The 21264-nt window shown below is 44.3% G+C and overlaps 1 protein-coding gene across 5 annotated transcripts in view; it reads right to left on the bottom strand.

Annotated features, from left to right (window-relative positions):
- The window catches only part of Cdk15 (cyclin dependent kinase 15), a 146850-nt gene that overhangs the window by 68833 nt on the left and 56753 nt on the right, over positions 1 to 21264 (bottom strand). For all 5 annotated transcript variants that reach the window (XM_063237255.1, XM_063237257.1, XM_063237256.1 and 2 more), the window contains 4 exons: positions 14842 to 14936; positions 14095 to 14157; positions 6579 to 6702; positions 4787 to 4907 (listed from right to left, as the gene is read on the bottom strand). In XM_063237255.1, coding sequence (XP_063093325.1) covers positions 4787 to 4907; positions 6579 to 6702; positions 14095 to 14157; positions 14842 to 14936 — 403 coding nt within the window. The remainder of the gene's footprint in view (positions 1 to 4786; positions 4908 to 6578; positions 6703 to 14094; positions 14158 to 14841; positions 14937 to 21264) is intronic.

Below are 21264 nucleotides of genomic sequence, written 5' to 3'. Positions count from 1 at the left end.
CTGTCACCCTGATCAAGGACTTCTATCTAGAATGTATAAAGAATTGAAAAAACCAGTCCCCTCAAATTCAAAGACTCAATCCACAAATGGGCATCTGAGGTGAACACACAATTCTCAGATGAAGAAATAGAAAGGGCAATTAAATATATGAAAAAATGCTCAACATCACTGGTCATTTGAGAGATGCAAATTAACGCTGAGACTCCATCTCACCTCAGAAAGAATTGCTGCTAAAAAGAAATCAAACAATAACAAGCATTGGAAGGGCTGTGGGGGGAAAGGAATCCTTCTCCACTGTTGGTGGGAATACAGACTGGTGCAACCACTGTGGAAATCACTGTAAAGAGTCCTCAAAAAACTAGGATGAGAGATCCCATTTGACCCAACTATTCCTCTTATAGATATTTTCTCAGAAGAATTAAAAACATTATACAACAGTGATACGTGTGCGCCCATGTTTACAACAGTACAACTACTAATAGCAAAATCTTGGAAACAACTTCAATAAATACCCATTGACTTTGGGAATAGATTTTTTTAAATGTGGTCTTTTTATACAATGGAGGATTAATCAGCCATGAAAAGGATAAATTGGAACCTCTTATAGGTAGATGGACAGAACTTGAGTCCACACTCATAAGTGAAAAATCAAACTAATATGTGTATGAATTGTATTGTCTCCCTAGTAGGAGAAGCTGAAAGAGTAAGTAAGATTTTATAATTGTATACTAACTCTGGAAATAGCATCTTGTTAGTCTTCCAAAGTTTATCTTCCTTTTCAAAGTCATTTCAATGATTTTGAGTCTTTTGGATTTGCATTCAATTTTAGAAAAGCCTGTCAATTAAAAGATCTGGACTTTTCATTAGAATTAGATTATTAGATCAGTTTCTGGAAAATCATTATCTTCAAGTGTTCCATCTTAAGATGTTTCTTGAAATCTTCAATTTCTCTGTAATATTTTCTACTTTTCTGTATTTAGGCCTCATAAATTTTGTGGTGAGTTTTACCACTATTTCATATTCTAACACTCTTGTAAATGATGTGGGGTTTTTTGGTCACCATGAAATGGAAGTACAATTGCTTTTCAATAAACTTTGTTTTATTAAAAAAGAGAACTTTTGCTTCTAAATATATAAGACCTTAGGCAACAAAATATAAAAATTTACCAAAAGTAATCAAAGAACTAAATGGGTAAAGAAACACATCTTGGTCAAAATCTAGAGGTCGTGGCTGGGGATTCAGCTCAGCTTATGAGGCAAGTGTGAAGTCGTGAGTTTGATGCCCAGTATAAAAAGAAATCTAGAAGACAATATTGTAGAGATGTTAATTATTCTCCTAGTGCTCTACAAATTCTATGTAATTCTAATAAAAAACCCATTAGGAATTTTCAGGAAACTTAAAACAGTAAATCTAAAATTTATATGAAAACTTGGAAAGGAAAAGAATTAATACCTTTTTTTAAAATTACTGAGTATTGAACCCAAGACCTCATGCATGTTAGGTAAATACTCTAACACTGAGTTACATCTCTAGCCTCCTCCTCCTCCTCCTCCTCCTCCTCCTAGTCCTTCTCTTCCTCCTCCGCCTCCTCATTTGTTTGTTGTATTGGGGGTTTAACCAGGGCCTTTGCATTGAGCTATGTTTCTGGCCCTTTTATTTTAATTTTTGAGACAGAGTCTTACTAAGTTGCCCAGGCCAGCCTCTAGCTTGTTATCTTCTTGCTCAGCCTCCTGAATAGCTAGAATTACAGGCATGTGCTACTTTGCCTGACTTCAATATACTCTTTAAGAAGGAAATGGAGTAGGTGCAGTGATGGCCCATAAGCTATCAATTCTTATTATTATGCAGCTCTGGAAGTTAATGCAGTGTGGTACAGGGATAAATAAGCTGATCCCAGTGAAACATAATAGAAAATACAGAAAGGGACCCATGCATTTATGAAACTTGACATGTGAGAGGTTTAGCATGGCAAACCACTGAAGAAACCCGGATAAGACAGATGCAAAAGCCAATGTCAGTGCATAAGATTTAAGGTTAACAGAAAAAACTTCACAACCTTTAAGATCGTTTAAGACAGGGAATGAAGGATTTTACTTTTTTTTTTTTTTTTTAACTTTTTTATCAGTACCAGGGATCAAACTCACAACCGCCTGCTTGCAAGGCAGGTGCTTATGCCACTGAGCTAAATCCTCAGCCCCTGGAATGAAGGATTTTAAAACAACAAACAGAAAAGGTTAACTACGTAAGAAAAGACTGATAAGGCCGTCGATATTAAAATTAAGAATTTTGTTCAAAAGGACAACATCAAGATATGAAAACATAAGCCCTGAATCGGGAGAGACTGCTCGCAACACACACAACTGATAAAAATTACTATCCGGTATTATGAAGAATTCCTGTCAATCAATAAAAAAAGCAGAAGAGACAGAGAGATACGAACAAAAAATGAACAAAAGACTCACAAGTAGATCAGTGGAAGAGGACATAATTCACGCAAGATGACCACCTTTATTAGTAAGTAGGAAAATACAAATTTAGATCACAACACGATACCATCTGATACGTTTGCTTGACAAAAACTAAGAATTCTGATGTTACACAGTTGGTGTGGATGTGGAATAGGGGCTTTAACACACTGTGTTGTATGAACCACACAGTCACACTGGAAAACAGCCTGGCATCTTTCATGGAGCTGAGCACTCTCTGGGATGTAGCACATTTATCCTAAGGTCCGTATCCTAGAGAAATCCCTAAGAACACTGAATCTATTCAAAGTTGCAGGAACAAACAAAACAGAAAACAAAGTAAATTCGGACAGGAGATACCGTGTGGAGACATAGATCAACATGGATGCTCTTAGAAACATACTGTATGAGGAGAAAGCAAGTCACAGGAGACTAAACACCATTTTCATAAATGGTGAAAAGCAGGCAAAACAAAATAATCTAGTTTAGAATATGAATAAAAGGTGAAAAACTACTTTAAAAGTGGATATGGACCAAAAGATAAAATAAAATAAAATTCAAGGAAAAGCACTCTAGTGGAGGGGCAGGTTGATGGCAAACACACAAGTCAGTGTGACAGTCCTGAGTATATTCCCGCTGTGGCACTGGGTGATGGGTTCATGGAGTTCTCTGTACTATCCTCCTCCATCTCTATGACATTTTCAGTCTCGACATCATGACATTTCGGGCTGCATAAATCTTTGTGGTAGGAACTGTTTTCCGCATTGCAGGATGTTGAGTGGCACCCTGGACTCTACTCATTAGATGCCAGTGGTACCCCCATTCACAGAGTCAGGACAACAGTCAGTGTCCCCTGGGGAGCTGGGCATGGCCGCACAGGCCTGTAATCCCAGCCCTGGGGAGGCTGAGGCAGGAAGATCATTGCGAGTTCAAGACCAGCCTGGGTACAAAGTGAGCTCAAGGCAGCCTGAACTGCATAGTGAGACTTTGTCTCAAAAAAGACAAAACAAAACAAAAGTCCCCTGGGGTGCCACACTGCCTTGGGTTCAGAATCACTGACCCAGGTATATGTTATATATTTTTTGAATGATTTAAATATTTATAATAAAAGTTCACAACTGAGATGGATGGACGTTTCCCTCTCTGCCTATGAAGCACAACAGGAAGAAAGCACTGAGTGGAACACGCCTAAGCCCCCAGACGCCCTTGAAATGATGGCAAAGCCAGGCAGCTGACAGTTTTAGAAGGATGTGGAGGCAGGAGCTATCTCCAGAAATGGTACTGGGTATCAGAGACTCATGATTCTAGACACACTGAAGGAAGATGTCTGCAACCTTCTTAATTCTTTGCAAAATCTAAAAGCTTAGATTAGTCTTTTAGGGGAACGTTTAATTTTTTAAAAATCTATTACTGATTTTCTAATACCTCAAAGCAGGTCCATATGTTTTATCACCTTTGAGGAGTTGGCTATGTTTGCAAAGTCCCCACACAGCCAGCTGCGGGGTCGCCGGTGACTGGGGCAGCTCCAGGAGTAAGACCCAGTAATACAACGCTGCTGCTCTAGGACGGCGACAAGTGTATCCCATTAACCCGAGAACCTTCTCAAATATGTGGCTCTCTTTGATGCACCTATCTGGTTATTATACTTCCTCTAATGTCCCATCTATCCCCTGATGGGGAGAGTTTATTACACTCATTTTTAAAATGGAGAAACATGATCATAAAGAGGATACGTGTGTGTGTGTGTGTGTGTGTGTGTGTGTGTGTGTGTGTAGCTGGGGATTGGACCCAGGGCTTCACGCGTGCCAGGCAAGTGGTCTACCAGTAATTCAGCTACATGTCGAGCCCCATGACTTTTCTCAAGATCACAGAATCTAGATAATCGATTAAAATAGAACTGGTACAAAAGCAAGTCTCCTGAGTCTTGGTCTTTGTGCTGTGTTTAGGCGCATGTAGGTGTGTGTGCGGTGTACACGCATCATGTCTGTGGCTTGGGAGAATGTGTGTGTTGTCTGACGAGAAGGTGTCAGGGAGAAAAAAAAAGGCAAAGCGCTGAAGTGAGGAGCCAGGAAACGGGCACAGTAGAAAGAGAGCTGGATGCAGAGATGCCTTGGGCAGGATCGCTCTGGAACTCAGTTTTTTACCTGTAAAAACTCATAGAATAAAGTCGAAAATCAAATCAGATGTGCATTTGGAGCAAATTATGTTTCTATATATAGATATGAGTGATCATTCTTATTATTAAAATCTGGTAGGATAATAAGCAACCCCTGTAGGTGGGATGGCTCATGGCCTTCACTTTCTTGGCACTAGCTCTTACCATATGTCCAGCTCAGAGGAATATTCAGTGGCTCCCAGCAAAGCATCCGGGGGCCGGTACCAGAGGGTCACAACTTCTGCAGAGTATGTCTGGCTGGGAATGGACTTGGCCCGAGCAAGACCTGTCCAAAAGGGAAAAGCATAGAGGCATCGTCTGAGGCCTTCCTGGAAGATACAGGGGTGTACTTTACCAGGCAGTACACAAATGGCAGGTCAACAACATCTAAAAAATCTTACATCTCAAAAATATTGGGTGCTGTCGGCAGAACCACCCGATTACCTTAACCCTGTGCATCATCTCATCAAGAGGATTTCTCAGCTTTTTACCTACTTCAGAGCCACATGTGGCCTTCCTGGGTCTAACTGTGGGTAAGGGACTAAGTTTTTGCTGGACAATATGAACAGGTAAAATGTGGCCTTCTAGGTCACGCATTCATGGAGGAGCCAAGGATTCTGCTTCCCTGTGCCATGTTCCCTGAGCTGTGATGAACAGGAAGGGGCAGCCGTCTTGAAATACATAATTAGGAAACTATCTTGGGCACCATGATGGATGAAGCCTATCCCAAGATGCCAGCTCTGACTGTTTGGGTCAGAATTGGCATGGCAGAAAATGTTCAGTTTCCGGTGTGTTACACCTCTGTAAGCAGGGGTGTCTGAAAAGCAACCGAGCAAACTCAGTGCAGGACTAACATGTGTGTGCTCCAGTTGTGCAATTCAGGAATCCCTGGTGCAGTAAATAAAGGGTGCTGGTCCAAATCAGCGTGGTAGGTTCTGAGATGATTCTCTCCAGTCCTCTGCTGCAAAGTGACTGTGATTTGTCAGCTAGCTGCTTATCTTGCAGAGTCACAGGATTGACAGTTGGGAAAAACCATCACAGATGAGTTCGCTGCTGTGCAGAATTGGTAAATGAGTGCCTGCTATGATCTCAGCATAAAGTCCGGGAGCTACAGAACCCCATTTGGCATGTGCCAAACAGGAAAGTCGTTCTTTAACTCTTACAGAACCAGGGTGCCAACAAGCATTTGTTGAATACCTACTATGCTATCAGGAACCTACTATGAAGTCAGGAACTAAAATATATGTGTGTGTATTCACATAGATGCACACACACATATATATGTATATATATTATGTGTATATATATCCTGTATATGTTTGTGCATGCATGGACGATGAAACGTGTTTGCATGTGAATGCAATTATAAACTGTGATAAATGCTGAAAGGGAAAAACAAAGTCTACGTTCCTTTCATGGGAATACAGTTACATTTACACACTTAGATAAGCAAGAACAAGTGTGTATTCGTATAGTGTCTGTGCTGTAGTCTGGGATGGGGTAATCTGTTTATCCTGCCATCTGGAATAACCTTGGTTTGTTTTTGTTTTGTTCCAGGCTGGCCTGGAACTCAGTGATTCTCCTGCCTCAACCTCCCAAGTACTGGCATTACAGGTGTGCACTATGCTCCTGGCTAGAATAACTTTAATTGATTCTGACAGAACTTGTAATATCTGCTCAGATGCAGGGAAATCTGCAGTCTACAAACATCTATCAAAAATCGCACAGGGGCAGTGTGTGGAGGGTAAGTTTTGGGCACATGGCTAGACTGGGCGTCAGGGGATCCCAAGCAGCGACCACATCCTCCCTTTCTTGCCCCACATTTCCTGCAGGGCTGTCTGATGCCCTCACAAAGCGTCACGTTTCTGGCGCCAGTTTTCAGAGGCCAGGCCTGGTCAACGCTTCACACAAAAGCAGCATTGTTACAGCCTTGACGGAGATGCAGGAGGCCACTTACCGAAATCGGCCAGCTTGAGCTCTCCCTGGTGACTGAGGAGCAAGTTCTGAGGTTTCAGGTCCCTGTGGAGAACATGCTGCTGGTGGATGTACGCCAGGCCCCGCAAAAGTTGAAACATGAAAAGCTGGAAGGGACAAATATCATGCGAAGGACATTTAAGCCACTAAGCGCTTATTTTGCCTCTAAATCAAAAATGGTCATCTGAAAGAATGTAGTGAAAGTGTGTCTTAAGAGACCAAAAAACAAACAAACAAACAAAAAGATTTTACATGCAGTTAGAAGGAGAGGAAAAAAAGACAAGGAAAATTAAGAAACTAGATTACATCCTAAACCAAAGGATTCGGGCTTTTCCTGACATCTCCTTTCTTTGATACTGAAGGAATTGCCCTTCTTTGAACGTCTAAAGGGAAATGTCGAAGTTTCCCTTGGAGCACTAGTTATTGATTTAGATGTGAAAAATATTTTCCCCACCAATGAACTTGGCATATAAGATCAAAGGTGACCTGGAAATGATATTCTAAAGTTTACAACTGTTTGAGTTTCCCAGGCTCGCAGATATGAAATCCTTTTAAAATCATAGTACGAGGAAACACAACTGGGAAATACATCCTTGGGTAGTATTAGGAAATAAAGAAATTACTACCTTTTAAAATTTATTTTTAAAGTCTTAAATTCTAAATTGAAAACATGGGAAATACACAGTACAGGCTAAGAGGGAAGAAAGATCAAATGAAAGTAGCTCTGCCTCCCCCAAAACTCCAGAAGAGAATAAGAATAAACAGCAGGGAGAAGAAAGGAGAAACAGTGGTGGTGGTGGTGGAAAGGAGCAAAGAGAAACACATTCTGACCCCCAATTTTGAAGTGCATGCAGCTACGAAACACAGAAACTAAAGACTTTCATCTAGGTTCTTACCAATATAGAAAAGCTTGAGAGGAAAAAAGTGCTTAATATTCTAAATGTAATTCACTCCTTTCCAGCGCTGCTGGCATCAGAGAATTCAGACACCAGCATTGGTGCTCACACCACACTCTGCAGCTCGAGACCACGATTTGGCCGCTCAGAAATGAAGGGTGAGGCCCAGTGTTCCTGGGGATCCAGGCAAAGTGTCAGAGCGGAGCTGCGGGGCTGAAGCGGCTTTGTCCTGACATCGTGTAAACTGGGAACTCCAGAGCTGCTGGGACCAGTGCAGACCTCACAAGGACAGGAAGACCGGAGTCCAGGCAACGGGCAGCAATGTGCGGCCCATGCAGGACCCGGAGGGCCTCACCTAGTGTGCACCAGGACGTGCTGGGCTGAGTCCATGCAGTGACCACGGCGGCTTCATGGCCATTGGAGCACATGTGTGTGTGCACACATGTGCTTATGTATGTACCCATGCATGAGTGTACATGCATGTGCACGTGTCTGCATGCACGTGTGTGTGTGTGCTGGGGGTCAGCCCCAGGTCTTTCAGCACGTGAAGCAAGCACTCTGCTGCTGAGCTGTGTTCCTCCATCAAATGTTTTCCAGCCCTGAGTCTTCCTAAAACTTATTACTCTTTTTGGTGCTTTAGCACACACATTGTCCATTTTATCACTCACCAAACCACTAAGCTACCAAAACACAAATTCCTATGCGTTTACACTTCCCAGTTAGTCATAAATATAAACGTTCACAGAAAAGCAGTATAAAGACCAATTTTAATTCCAGCAACACACAGCATAGTGCAGTATGTGCTTGAAATGGTTTTCAAAGAGGGGAGAGGGGCTGAGGCAGCGAGGGACAGCACAGAGATGATGCTGGTCACTCAGGGGTGTAGTCTTCAGATGGTGGCTTGTCCTCGATTTACAGATTTGAAAATCAGGGCTCACGGGAACTTTAGAAATGTGTCTAGGAAGGGTGGAGGCTCAGGCCTACAGCCCCAGCACTCTGGGAGGCTCAAATTTGTACCTGTTTGATTTCACTACACTCTGCTGAGAATCAAGAAAAGACAGAGAATTTCAGGCGGAAGGAAGCTGGCTGGATCAGGGACACAGCTCCCGGGCGGTCGGCCTGAGAGGCCCTTCACACATCAGGTACACCTCCTCTGCTCACCGGTCCTCTGCTCACCCTGTCCTCTACCCACAGATGACTGTGAGCATCCGTGAGAGGCACAGTCTGTCGGCTCACCTCGCACCCACCCGCTCTTTCATCCCAGCAACCAGAATCTTCCTTCAACAATTACTCCATCAAAATGGAACCAGATCCCAGGGTTTTTTCTCAGTCAGCAGCAGGCTGGGCCATGGACAACTCTTTCCAGGGTGGCTTCCCATACTCCAGGGTGGACCTATTTCTAACATAGGAGGGTTTGGTGGGGACACAACTCCACTGGGCTGGCAGCGTCACGGAAACACAACATCAGGCGGCCAGATCCAGCCAAGAGCTTGAGTCTTTCCCCTGCAGGAATCCCTGGGACTCAAAGCAACCTGATAGGATTCTCTGTTCATCTGGTCACTTCTCAAAATATAAGCCATCAAGTGTTACTTTCCTCCCACAAACCTGACTCTACGCTCTTCTGGGCATCTCCTCATGGAACCCAGGATCTGCTCCTCCATTAGGGATTGAAACCCTGGGCCTCGAGCACGCCAGGTAAGTGCTCTACCACTGAGCTACATCCCTAGCCCTTTACTGATGTTTAAAAGTGTGTTTTTGAAACAGGAAGGCCCTCCCTAAATGACCAGGCTGGCCTTAAACTTGTGATCCTCCTGCCTCGGCTCTCTCAGTAGATGGGATTACCTGGCTTTCCTGAGTCTTCTCATGTTTCACTGTCTTCTCCTCAGTCCTGCTTTCAAACTCCACAAAGACTAAACACTAGTTTATTTTTCTTGCTGTAGTACTGTGGATTGAACCCAGGACCTTGTGCATGCACGGCAAGTGCTCCACCACCGAGCCACACCCCCAGCCTGCCCTGATGGGTTTCCTTCAGGCTCCTTTTCCTTGAATGAGATGTGAGCTCTCTGCTTCTCCACAGCATTCTCAAGTGTGCGGGGGAGTTTTTCTGCATTCTGTTCCTAACTTTGATCCCTGAAAGGTGGGAGATGCTGCTTTCCTTTCCCAAAGCCATGTCAAAGTATTACCACCCCACTCTTAATTTTGGTCCCAAATACCTCCTCCTTGCACCCTCCTCCTGTTTATCTACTGAACTCCTGGTCACCTTCCATCATCCACCAAAGACTTGCGCATCTGGAGCACAGCCAAGGCCTCATCAGCGCTGGTGAGAGGGAATCGAGGCCACCTCCTTGGCGTTCAGGACCTGCGGCTCCCACTCCCTGAAGCCACGAGCTGTCATGGTCACATGCTGCATCATCTTGCTGTCCTAAGGAGGTGTTTGTCTCTGAGTGTGAAAGCCGTCTCCTTATGAGAAGGCCGCTGTGACGATCACCTCATTCATAAACGGTTTTACAGCAGTCACCAAGTCCTTTTGCTGTGCGGCCCAGCAGCTACCCCTTGTGCCTCATCTTTGCAGCACTGGGCACTGCGGACCGAGTTTCCTTTCCTAAGGGCTCTCCCTTTCCTCCCTCGCCTCCTCACCCCTGCCCTCGTGATTCCACAGCCCCTTAATGTTAGTGCTGACCTTCCGGCTGTTCTTTCCACAGGTCCCACTTTCATAGGTTCTTCTGCTGTGGAACGTATTGCCGTGCCTTAGGACTACTCTCTTGACCTTCCTTGCCAGTCTCCTACACGGGCTCCCTTGGCATCTCACCTCCTGGCACAGCTTCAGGGAACCATTTTCGTCTGATCATTTCAATATCTTTTTCTCTGACTCAGATCTCTTTTCCAACTGTTAGACCTATATGGTCTAAAATTTCACCTAGACATCCAGTAATCACCTGACTCAGCATATCCAAAATATCATTCACTATATAACTTCAAAATCCACCCTATTCCTGTTCCTCTATCTCAACAAATGGCACCACCATCCATCTTTTAAAAATCCATAAAGGCCAAGGGTAAGTGTGGTATGGATAAAAAAACAGATTCAAAGAAATCAATGGGGAAAAAAAAGCCAAAGGTGATGTCACACACTTGTAATCCCAGCACTCAAGAAGCTGAGGCAGGAGGATCGTCATGAATTCGAGGCCAATTTGGGCTCCATCGTGAGTTCAAGTCCAGACTGAACTACATAGTGAGAGCCTGTCTCCAACACACACACACACAAACACCCTAAAAGTTCCTGTTGATTCTGCCTTTACCCGTCAATTTTGGCTCAGTAATCGATCACACATCAGTCTGCTTTCCATCAATCTCACATCCATACCACTGCTGCCGTGATCACCTCAGTGTCAACACTGGAACCTTCTGGACACCATCGCTGAGGGATGAGTGGAGAAGTCCATTTGCTATGTGAGGGGGTGTGCCCTTTCTATGAAAGGGGAATAAGAAGAATATTGGGCCAAGAAAATCCAATATTTCAGAAAAAAGAGCGGGTTTTCCTCCTTTTAATACACGCACAACATTGTTACCAGGGTGAGCATCACAGAAGAGAAAATCTTCTTTGGTAGGCCCTTTAATGGTCTCTGTGTGAAGATGGCTCTCTGTGCCCGAGCCCACCGCTCAACGCTCCAGCCTCACTCCTCCCCGCTCACACACCTACGGTTACACACGTTGCTGTCCTTGACTGCAAACCCTGCCTGCCAGGTGCCTCCGGGCTGCCCCGCTTGCATTCCCTCCCGAGCACGGGCTCCGTCTCGTCTCAGACGCTGCTCTTCTGCCTTCAGGGTCCATCTCAGGCGGCTGGACCTGTCCGAAGCAGCGCTCTCCTCTCTTCTCTCCAGTGTCAGCCTCTTATTTTGTCAGTAGAGCTGGAATCTTCCTGGTGACTCCAAATCAGCTGTGTGCAGTCTCACCCTGCTCTCCATGCTCAGCCATGAAGCCTGATTGCCTTCTTAAGTGTTGCTCACACTTCTTTCCATGTTTTGTGTTTGTAATACGAGGATCATCCAACCTCGGGGAGGTCTGCCACTGAGCTGTATCTCCAGTTCTTCTATAGTTTTGTTTGCGACAGTCTTGCTAAGTCGCAAGTCCCGGGTGCCTGGGATTACACGCACTGCCACTCCCGGCTCCTCTCCTTCCTTACCACCACTACCACAAATTAAGCCTTGTGACTTCTTGCACTCCTCCTACTCCAAGTGCGCTTGTGCACCAAGCGTCGGCATCACCTTGGATCTTGCAGAAACGCAGCAGCTCCGGTTTCACCCTGGACTTACTGAATGGGATTCCGTGGTCACTTGGTCCCTGACACTTGGGAAGCACAAGCCTGGACGGCATCACTGCAGTCCTCACTGGGATCCTGACTGCAGGCTCTCCATTTCTTCAGCCTTTTCCACAGACCACAGTTACTTACCTTTTCTTTGTGTCATTCTCTCTCAACTCGAACTCTTATAGTAACTATATTGTCTCAGGAATAAAGTCCATAATTCCTATAAAGAGGCTCTCAGCCACCTTCCCAATCTGCTTCCTCAGACTGTCCATGAATATTCCCTATATTTCAGGACAACAGAACCAGAAGCACAGTATGGCATTAGTGGAAAGAATCTTAACCAGGAGTCACATTTTAAAACAGTAAAACCTGGTTTCGCAACCTCCGGCAAAATACTTTTCTTCTCAGATCTTGGGTTCCTCTTCTGCACATAAGAATGTCAGACCAGCTCTGTGTTTTTAAAACATTGCTGACTGTACTTCATAGAAACACTGTATGGTCAGTGTTCACACCCAACAGAAATATGAGCACAGTTACAACTGGGGTAAAAGTTGCACAAGATATTACTTGCTGTAAGTGTCACGTACTCCGATTTTTCTATTCTTGTCCCATCTACTTTATTTCATTTTTAAAATCCTGGCTACTGACCAATAGATTTACTAATCTGTAGATTGAAAAACAGTGATCCCTCTGTCCCTAACAGCACAGAACTCTGGGATCCTCTTGCTTCACGACTTCCTTGCCTCCCCCGCTGCCTTCGCTGAGAACACTCCCTCTCTCAAACCGTCTCCAACTCCTGGACAGTCCATCCTCTTCAAATGCAGCACAGTTTTAAAGTCTGAACCTCTTCCAACCAGAGGTGACTTTTACTTCTTCGCACATCTGCAGCACATGGTGGCGTTTCTTATGTAGCATTGTTTGCAAACGTCCTATTACAGCATTGGTGTGTCTGTTTTATTTTCTGGGTTTACAAGGAAGTCCCATGAGGGCAGGAATTGAGCCTTCGGCGTCTTTCAGTCCTTCCCAGTAGTCAGCGCAGTTGCCTTTCTTCGAGCTATTCTTCCTCCCGCTGTCCTTTTCTTTAATGGACACCCAGGGCTGCTTCCTGCTTCTTCCTGTTTTTTAGCGACCTGCCTGTCTGCGCTTCCGACCGTCTGGGTGGTCCAAATGTAAAAGCCACCGGCCAGCAGTTTCACACCGCTCACCTTTCCCCTGCACAGTGTTCTCAACTACCTCGCTGCACTGGGCTTTCTTCTCACGGGCCTGGCAAAACCCCTGTGAACCAACCCAAATGACTTTTTCCCTCTGTCCCACTACTTGAATTGTTAAGCATTACATAAAAAATCCCTGTCTTTATCCTCTGCAGCCCGTAACGCACTGATAGCCAGTCCTGCTGGGCTCCCTGGCTGGTCCTTTACTATTCTCCTCACGGCTCCTTCCATTTTTTACTTCACTTTCCACAACTCCTTGTCTTCAAACCTTTCTTTCTGAACCCTTGACTCCAAGACGAGGTTAGGTCCCCATATGGGGCGCTCCCGTGGTACTCCTAGTACCTGGTAACTCCTTGGAGCTAACTGCACCTCAGTGTATTGAAAGTAAGAAACACAAAGCATTCACTTTTGAGACCAGAACTTAAATAGCAATGCATACTAAATATTTCTTCAGTGAATGAATAAATGAATCTATAAATGAATATTAAATGAATAAATACCCCATATACAAATCTCATATGGTTATTTTAAGAGTCAATCAACTAATTAATGCCATGCAACCTTAGGGAATGAAAAGTATGACATACAAATGGTTTCTAAAATGAACAGATGTAGAAGTACAGCTAATTAATAGTTTATTGTTATTTCTGTTCTACTGATAGGAAAATGTAGTCCATATGTATAATAGGATCAGATAGAACAAGCACTGAAACTTTATCATAAAGAAGGTATAAAGAACCTATAAAGAAGGTATTAATTTTAGGATGGCCTAGCTTCTCTTCCTTTCTTTGTAATCAATGTATACTCTGAAGACACATCTGTGTGGTGACAACGACAGAGAAAACAGCTAAACATTGCCCCAGCATTAAAGGACAGCTCTTTCTTTCTTCTTTTTTGTACCAGGGTTTGAACTCACAACTTCATGCTTGCCAGGCAGGTGCTTATGCTGCTGAGCTAAATCCCTGGCTGGGGATGGGGCAGCTCTTTTTAAAAGAATTTTGCAGAATATCAGTGATATTTATTGCCTTGCTTAGAGCCACAAGATTTTGCTCTGTGGTGGAGACGGAGGAGCCCCGAGGTACTCACCCTGACATTGTGTGGATGCAGCCCTCCCGGGTGCTGGGACATGTACTGGGCCAGGTCTGTGTGCTACACCATATGCGGAAAAAGAAGACAGAGGTGAATTCAGGGGCTTGGGGACAGTGTTCTAAAGCAACAGAGGTCTGACCTCCTAGGGGCGGAGAGAGTTAGGTTGTAGACTAAGGAATGAAAGGCCCATATCCAGGTACTCTGAGGCCCCGCCATGAGGGTGAAACACAATTTGTCTTTCAACTGGCTGCTCGTAGACAGAAGCCTTTTTCTTGGCTCACTTATATGACAGGGACTGAATCCAACCCAGGGACTTTTCCCTCTCCAAGCGTTCTTGGAAGCCAGTCAGGCACACATACCTTATGGTTTCTTTCTGTTCATTTGAATATTTTTTGTTTAAAAGCTATAAAATGATCAATTCTTTGTATATAGTTTTCAAGTATCCAGTGACATATCCTTATCATCAGTGAAAACGTGCTTTATTCTGCTCAAATAGTGGTCAAAAGTAGATTGGGAAAAAATAATTCTTTTGTACAGGAGGCGATGGGGGAAAAGGAACAGCAAAAATAACAAGGAGTGGACTAAAGGAAACTACAACAACCATAAGGCACTGCTGGGCATAACCGAGACGGCCGTCCTTTCCACATCACAGTGAAAGCTTTATCATGTCATAAAATATTAACAGATTCATTGGCCAAGCTCTGGGTTCTTTCCTCCTGTGTTGTAAAACGCTGGAGAACTCACCATGTACTCGAAAACGAAGGTCAGTGTCTCTTTGGTGTGAACTATGTCGTGCAGGAGCACAATATTGGCATGTTTCAAACCCTTTAGGAGCGAAGCTGAAAAGATTAAACAAAATATTAAATCAATTACTGGTAATAAAAGTGCTGCTTTAAAACTGTCAATCGGCACCTGTGTTTCTTTTTTGAACATTTCAAATCAACACTAGTTTTTCCCGCCTGAAAATAAACCTCTTCTCAAAGAATATTAAAATAACAAAGGACTTTCATTATTTTTAAAACGGCAAATGATTGCATGATTGCATGCTGTTCTGACAAGCTAGAGTGACTGCAAAACAAAACAAAAAAATTGCTTCCATTTACCTAATCAATTTCATTAGCGCACTCCCAGCACTTTGTGCACGCTTTCCCCCGGGACCCCCTCATCTCCACCCCAGAACCCTAGGGTAGAGGTCCTGGAGAGACAAAGGCCACTGAGAAGCAGGAAACAGAGCGTCCGGCTTCTACAGGAAGACTTTGCAACGTGTTACTGGTCTCCAAAATGCAAAGCTGCACCACAGGTCCACAGCACCGTGGATATAACAGATGTAATGATGTAATGGTGTAAGGCAGGATGAGGGCTCGGGCCTGCGGGGCAGCACAGCACCTCCCTGCTCACAGTGCCTGGTTCGGAAACTGGCAATCTGAAGAACTGTCGACATGTAATAAACAGAGCTCCTGAAAGGGAAAGTTGCAAGCTTCAGTGGAAAGGAGAAAATGCAAGCTTTGAGCAAGCAGAGAACCAAACTTGGGGAGTCCAGGGAAGCGGGAGTGCTGACAACTGTCTCTTCCTGCAAACTAGACAAATACTCTTCTGAGCTCCGCTTCAGCTCCTAATAGCAGCCTTTCAAAGAGGAGAATGCACCACAAAAAGCTTGGGGTGGCCAGGAAAAGTTTTGAAAGGATGTCTTTGGGGTTCCAGAGGTAGACGAACAGCTAGCTTCAGGAGAATAGAGACCAAAAAAGCAAAACAAGGAAATGATGAGTCTGCCCAGGGCATCCTTGCCTGAGGTAGCAAGGTCTTTAAAATTTAAAGCAAAGGAAAAGTTAAGTATCAAAAACTCGAATCATGGGCTGGGGATTTAGCTCAGCGGCATAAGCGCCTGCCTTGCAAGCACACGGTCGTGAGTTCAATCCCTGGAACCGATAAAAAGAAAGGAAAAAAAACTCGAATCATGTTCTACAGCGTATGTTTGCTTGTCTACATTTCATGAATCGCCTGACCCTACTACAACAGAATTCCATAAACTCAAACACTCCCTTAAATTAGGGAAAGGAATTGTTTCCTCAGGAATCTTATCCCGTTGTAATGAGTTTCTGTTGCTTTGCCCTCTGACAGCCACTCTCTCCTCCAGGGAGGAGACTTCTGCTTCCCTCTGCAGACCGGATTATCTTAAGATTCAATCCAGGCCTTAAGGTAAGGCTGACTGCATCTCTACCCCTACCTCAGGATTTGGTTTGGGGACAGGCAAAACGCTGAGCTGATGAGGGCCCTATTTGCCGGTGCTATTGGGGAAAAGATGCTTTCTATTCCACTGTGTAGGTCGAATTCATGGAATTTGTCCGGGAACTACTGGGATTTGACTACCAACACCTGGTGGCAGCGCGCCTGGAAACGGATGAAAGCGAGGCACAGACGGGCTGTGTGTATCACCTAATGGTAAGGAGCGTGCCTACCACGCATGCAGCTATGAGTTACATCCTCAGTACTGACAGGCAAAGCAAAGGTAAGGTCCAGCCCTGAGTGATGGGTCGGGAGCTCCCAGTGACACTGGCTGTGCCCCCTGGCCTGGGTTCTCGGGTCTGGGAGCCAGGGAGTTTCCTCCTTCCTTCCACTGGTTTGAGCTGGGGACCTCTCAGCACTGCAGTTCTCTTGCCTGCTGTGCTGTTTTATTTCTTGCCCTCAGAATCCTTGTGGACTAAATTTTTATTTCGCTTTTACATGTATATTGCTTTGTCAATTCAGTGCCCAGCTTCGTAGGCCTCTGTTTCATCTCTCCAGTCTCATGCGGAGTCTTCATGGGGCTAGAGAGTGACCTCCGTTGGATTCTCTGTGGAGCCAGGCGTCCTAATAGGGAGCTTGGCTGGATGCACTTCCGTTCGAATAAGCTCTGGAGAGGATCTTAATGCAAGTCTCAGTTCAGTCATTGTGAAAAGAGGAGTCGGCTTCCATACTGCTTCACAGGGAGGATGTGAAGGCGGACTCAGAACCCGAATGCAGAACCCTGGCTGAAGGGGAGCAGCGCACAGAGGCAGAGGGAATGAATGTACAGGCACACACGCACTACAGCGCGCATCAGAGTTAGAGGGGCTAGGGTTGCAGCTCAGTGTCAGGACCTCGGGTTTGATCCCCTGCACCACTACCAAAGAGGGAAAAAAGCTAAACTTGCTAGGAGGATTTTCAGTACAACTTTGGGGGGGGGGTACCAGGGATCAAACTCATCACCGCACCCTTGCAAGGCAGGTGCTTATGCCACTGAGCTAAATCCCCAGCGCTCTGTGCAAGTCTTGTCTAACCTGATGTCATTATCAAAGCTCCTGTGCATATTTTTAAATGATGGTAACGCCCTATTGAAACAGCATGGCCTGAGCAATCACCAGCTACCTGCAAGCCTGCGGGGGCTATGTTCACTGTGGCGCACCCCACGACCGCTAGTTCCCGGCCTTTGGCTGTGCGTGGCTGCTCACATATTTGTATTATTGTTTTCTCAGGTTCACAATTCCTTTGCAGAAACATTTTTAAGCCGTTCATCCATTTCACCCTAGGGTCATCACGCAAGTACTTTGTAACTGCTCTCGACCCTCGACCCTCTGCAACGGCTCTTAGACCCTCATGCAACTTGCCAGAAATCTGTGGCTGCAGAAGTCTAGAGCCGCCGCGGTGCCCGGGGGCCAGTCCACCATCAGTGTGGGGAGCTGGGCCTGGTATCTCAGTGAAATGGGGAGCCCCAGGTCTGTCCTGCCTCCATCCTCTCAGCCACAGCCGGGCTCCGGGCCCTGGAGCCCTGCAGACACAGCTCCCCCGTCTTCCTGCCTCTTCACCGGCTCTCCCCATGCACTGGGCTCCTGCAGGGCGGTGCACAAACGTTTGTTTTGTTTTGTTTGGGGATTTTTGTTTGCTTGCTTGCTTATTGTTCTGTCCTCAGTGCCTGGAATAATGTCTGAGGATTCTGCAAACACTCAGGGAACACTTCCTGTCGTGTTCGTGTTTCCCGTTTAACTAGCATCCCTGATCTAGTGAGCTGGCAGCACTTTTCTGTTGGGGATTTCTTGCTTCTTTTAACCCCCTTCCTCGGTAGATCATGCACGTTCTGCTTCGTGGACACATCTGCTGAAACAACTTTATGGAGATGGAATCTTACTAAATTGTAGAATTTGCATGAGAAAGCAGATGCAGTTTAAAGCTTTGTCTCGTAGTGGTGCTGATAGAAGGTTTGGTCCATCTGCCAGGGCATCTAAGATGCCTGCGTCTTGGGTCTCGGCCGTGTAGAGGATAGGCCTGGCTTCTGGATTCAAGGGTGTCTCGCAGTCTTCACAGGGCATGTGAAGTTTCTTTTGTACGGATTAAAGTTTTAGGGTTACAGCTGATAAGTCAGCTAGGCCAAGAAGAAATATCCTCGCTATGAGCATTCTGATACTGGTAAAATTACTGTTTTTACAAGTCCTGTACTTCATTGCACTTATTTTTATTTTTCTTCAAAGACACCAAGATAAATAGAGGTTTTTTTTTTGTTTTTGTTTTTGTTTTTTTGTTTGTTTGTTTGTTTTAATCTGAATGGGGTTTCTTGGACTGTCTTTTGGTGGCCGGGGAGTGCTAGTAACCGTGCTGAGGGCCATGCATGGTCTACTGTCACAGCTAAGCAAGGTGAGAGTGTTGCAGGAGGTAGACTCCCCTGGGGGTCAATACAGAGGATGCAAACACGTTACAGGTTACAGCTGCGGCTGGAGGCACATCTGTGGGAGGTCAGACCTCAAGGCAAAGATGAAATGACCAGGTCTACATCCTTTCCTCACAGATAAACAATAAATTACCATCAGTCACCCCCGGAGATGACTAAACCCCCTGATTCATCTTTTCCTAAAAAGGACCTTGCTCTTTCCATGTACACCTGCTACGTGGTCTGCTTCCTCTTGGGTTAATATCACCCAAGACAATAAATTTGTAATCCTACTGGTTGACCATAGTGTTGTCCCACATTACACCTGCCTCCTGATTTTGCTCCATAAAACTTCCTCTACCAAGTGGGGTCTATGGCAACCCGTCTTTTGGGTGCCTTCGTGTCTCTCGGGAGTTCTCTCTCGAGATAGAAATAATTCCTACTCTTAATCCCATTGTTTCTTAGAATCTATCCATTTTGGGGAACACAAACTTGGTGTATTTGACATCTAATAGGTTGAAAGTCACACGTGTTCCCCCATATCACTTCCATGACTGAGCTGTACACTACTTCTAAAATAATTTTATAATGGTGATGATAATAGCAGACACTCAGAGTATTTTAAACATACAAGGCATTGTTATAAGAATTTTATATTAACTTAGTATGATCATTAAAATCCTGTGAAGTCAGAGGAAACGTGAAGAAAACAACATACTTCCAAACAACAGGAAAATGACTTGTGACTGATATTTATTTGGCTCATAAGACACCTAATAATTTAGGTATAATAATATTATGAAGAAAAATATTTAATAATTTAGAAAAATATTTTTATTTCATGACATAAAAGTATGCAACTTCTTGGTTTTGTTCATTTTGGTGGGATCTGGAGTTTGGTAAAGTTTAAAACAAGATGAGTGCTTTGCAGCTGCAATGATGCTCCTCTGCCTTTTCCTGCTTTCGCTGTGAAGCTCTGTCCCCATCCTTCCATGGCTGTGTTTATGAAGCTGTAACAACGTGTGTGTGAGTAGGCTATGTCCATGACATGATGTGACTGAGTTCAACAGCAGACTTGTCAGCCAGGGCTGCTCCAATACTTGTGGTAATGGGTGACGCCGAGGTCTTTTTGTTTTGTTTTTGTTTTTGAAGCAGAGTCTCACTATGTAGCCCAGGCTGGTCTTGAACTCATGATCCTCCCGACTCAGCCTCCTGAGTGCTGGAATTACAGGCGTATACTAGCATGTGGTCTTAGAGGTTTAATCAGATTCTTCCTTTATCTTACTGTGCAACCTCAGCAAGACTATTTTTGGCTCAGTTTTTTAAAACATATAGATTGGAAATAATTACTCTGTAATGTAATTTCAACTTTCTACTAGCAAATTGATCTTAAATATTTTTAGATGAAACTGTTTCTAATTTAAACACTGCAATTACTGGTGCTGTAGAATCAAAATTGCTGAATATACAATATTATATATTATTTTTCTTTAAAATATTCCTTCTGCTTTTTCCTTAATGTCTTTATAGAGTACATTACAAAAACAGATTTCTATTTTTACCTTTACTCTTGGTAAAGGAGAAACACACTTCCAAATTTATATAACAAAGTAGAATTTAAGAGAAAATATATATGAATCCAAATATCTACAAACTCTAACTACTAGCTCTGTGACCTCAAATAAGTTACCTAACCTTTCTGAGCTCAGGATTCCTTCTCCTTTACAAAAAAAGCAACACATTTTACTTTCTAGAGTTAGTGTAAGGGGCAAAAGAAGACCACAGAATAGTATGTCATGTGTCTGCTTCTCAAAAAGGTAAATTAAAGGATTGCTTCCTAAGGAAACTCCACTAATAGGTGAGAGGTCCTTGGTTAAACCAGAAGGTGACCGTTTTCAGAAAGATATTTAAAATAAGACACATTATTAAGATATTGATAGAATTAAAAAAAAACTAATAAACTATTCTTACATAAAACATAAAATATTGGCCTGTTCAAATGAAGGTATTTTTCTCCTACTTGTGAAAATAAGTGTTTGAAATACAATTCTGGGCCAGTTATGAGAGATTTCCTAAATTGCTATGAGACCTTCTGGTCTCTTCGGTTAGCAGAGGCATGGGGGTAGAAAGGACATGTCCACTTTGTACACTGCTGTGTGTCTAGTGGCCAGCAGAGTGATAGCCACTGTGGGTACTCAATAAATATTTGTAGAATGGATGCGTAGAAAGTCACAGCATTCTGAATCAGAGATACATGCTTTGAATGATGGCTACACAGTCGAATAATAATATATTATCTCTCAAAGGTCACTGGGTTGAAAGAGGCCAGAGGAGCACCGAACACGCTTCCCTTAGGATTCACTTCATACTGTTACATGTGAAGAGCAAAGAAAGACAAAGAGCGTCCAGATAACCTGACCAACAGCCGTCACGTGGATTCCACCTCCACAGAGACAGGACGCAGCAGGCCCTGCGGGGTCACTCTCCGCCTGCAGTGCCCCAGAGCTGCC

Source organism: Cavia porcellus, unplaced genomic scaffold, assembly GCF_034190915.1.
Source record: "Cavia porcellus strain 051 isolate PalLab524CR breed Dunkin Hartley unplaced genomic scaffold, mCavPor4.1 scaffold_26, whole genome shotgun sequence".
Lineage (NCBI taxonomy): Eukaryota > Metazoa > Chordata > Mammalia > Rodentia > Caviidae > Cavia > Cavia porcellus.
The sequence above is the reverse complement of the archived record's forward strand: the minus strand, read 5'-3'. Positions and strand labels throughout refer to the sequence as shown.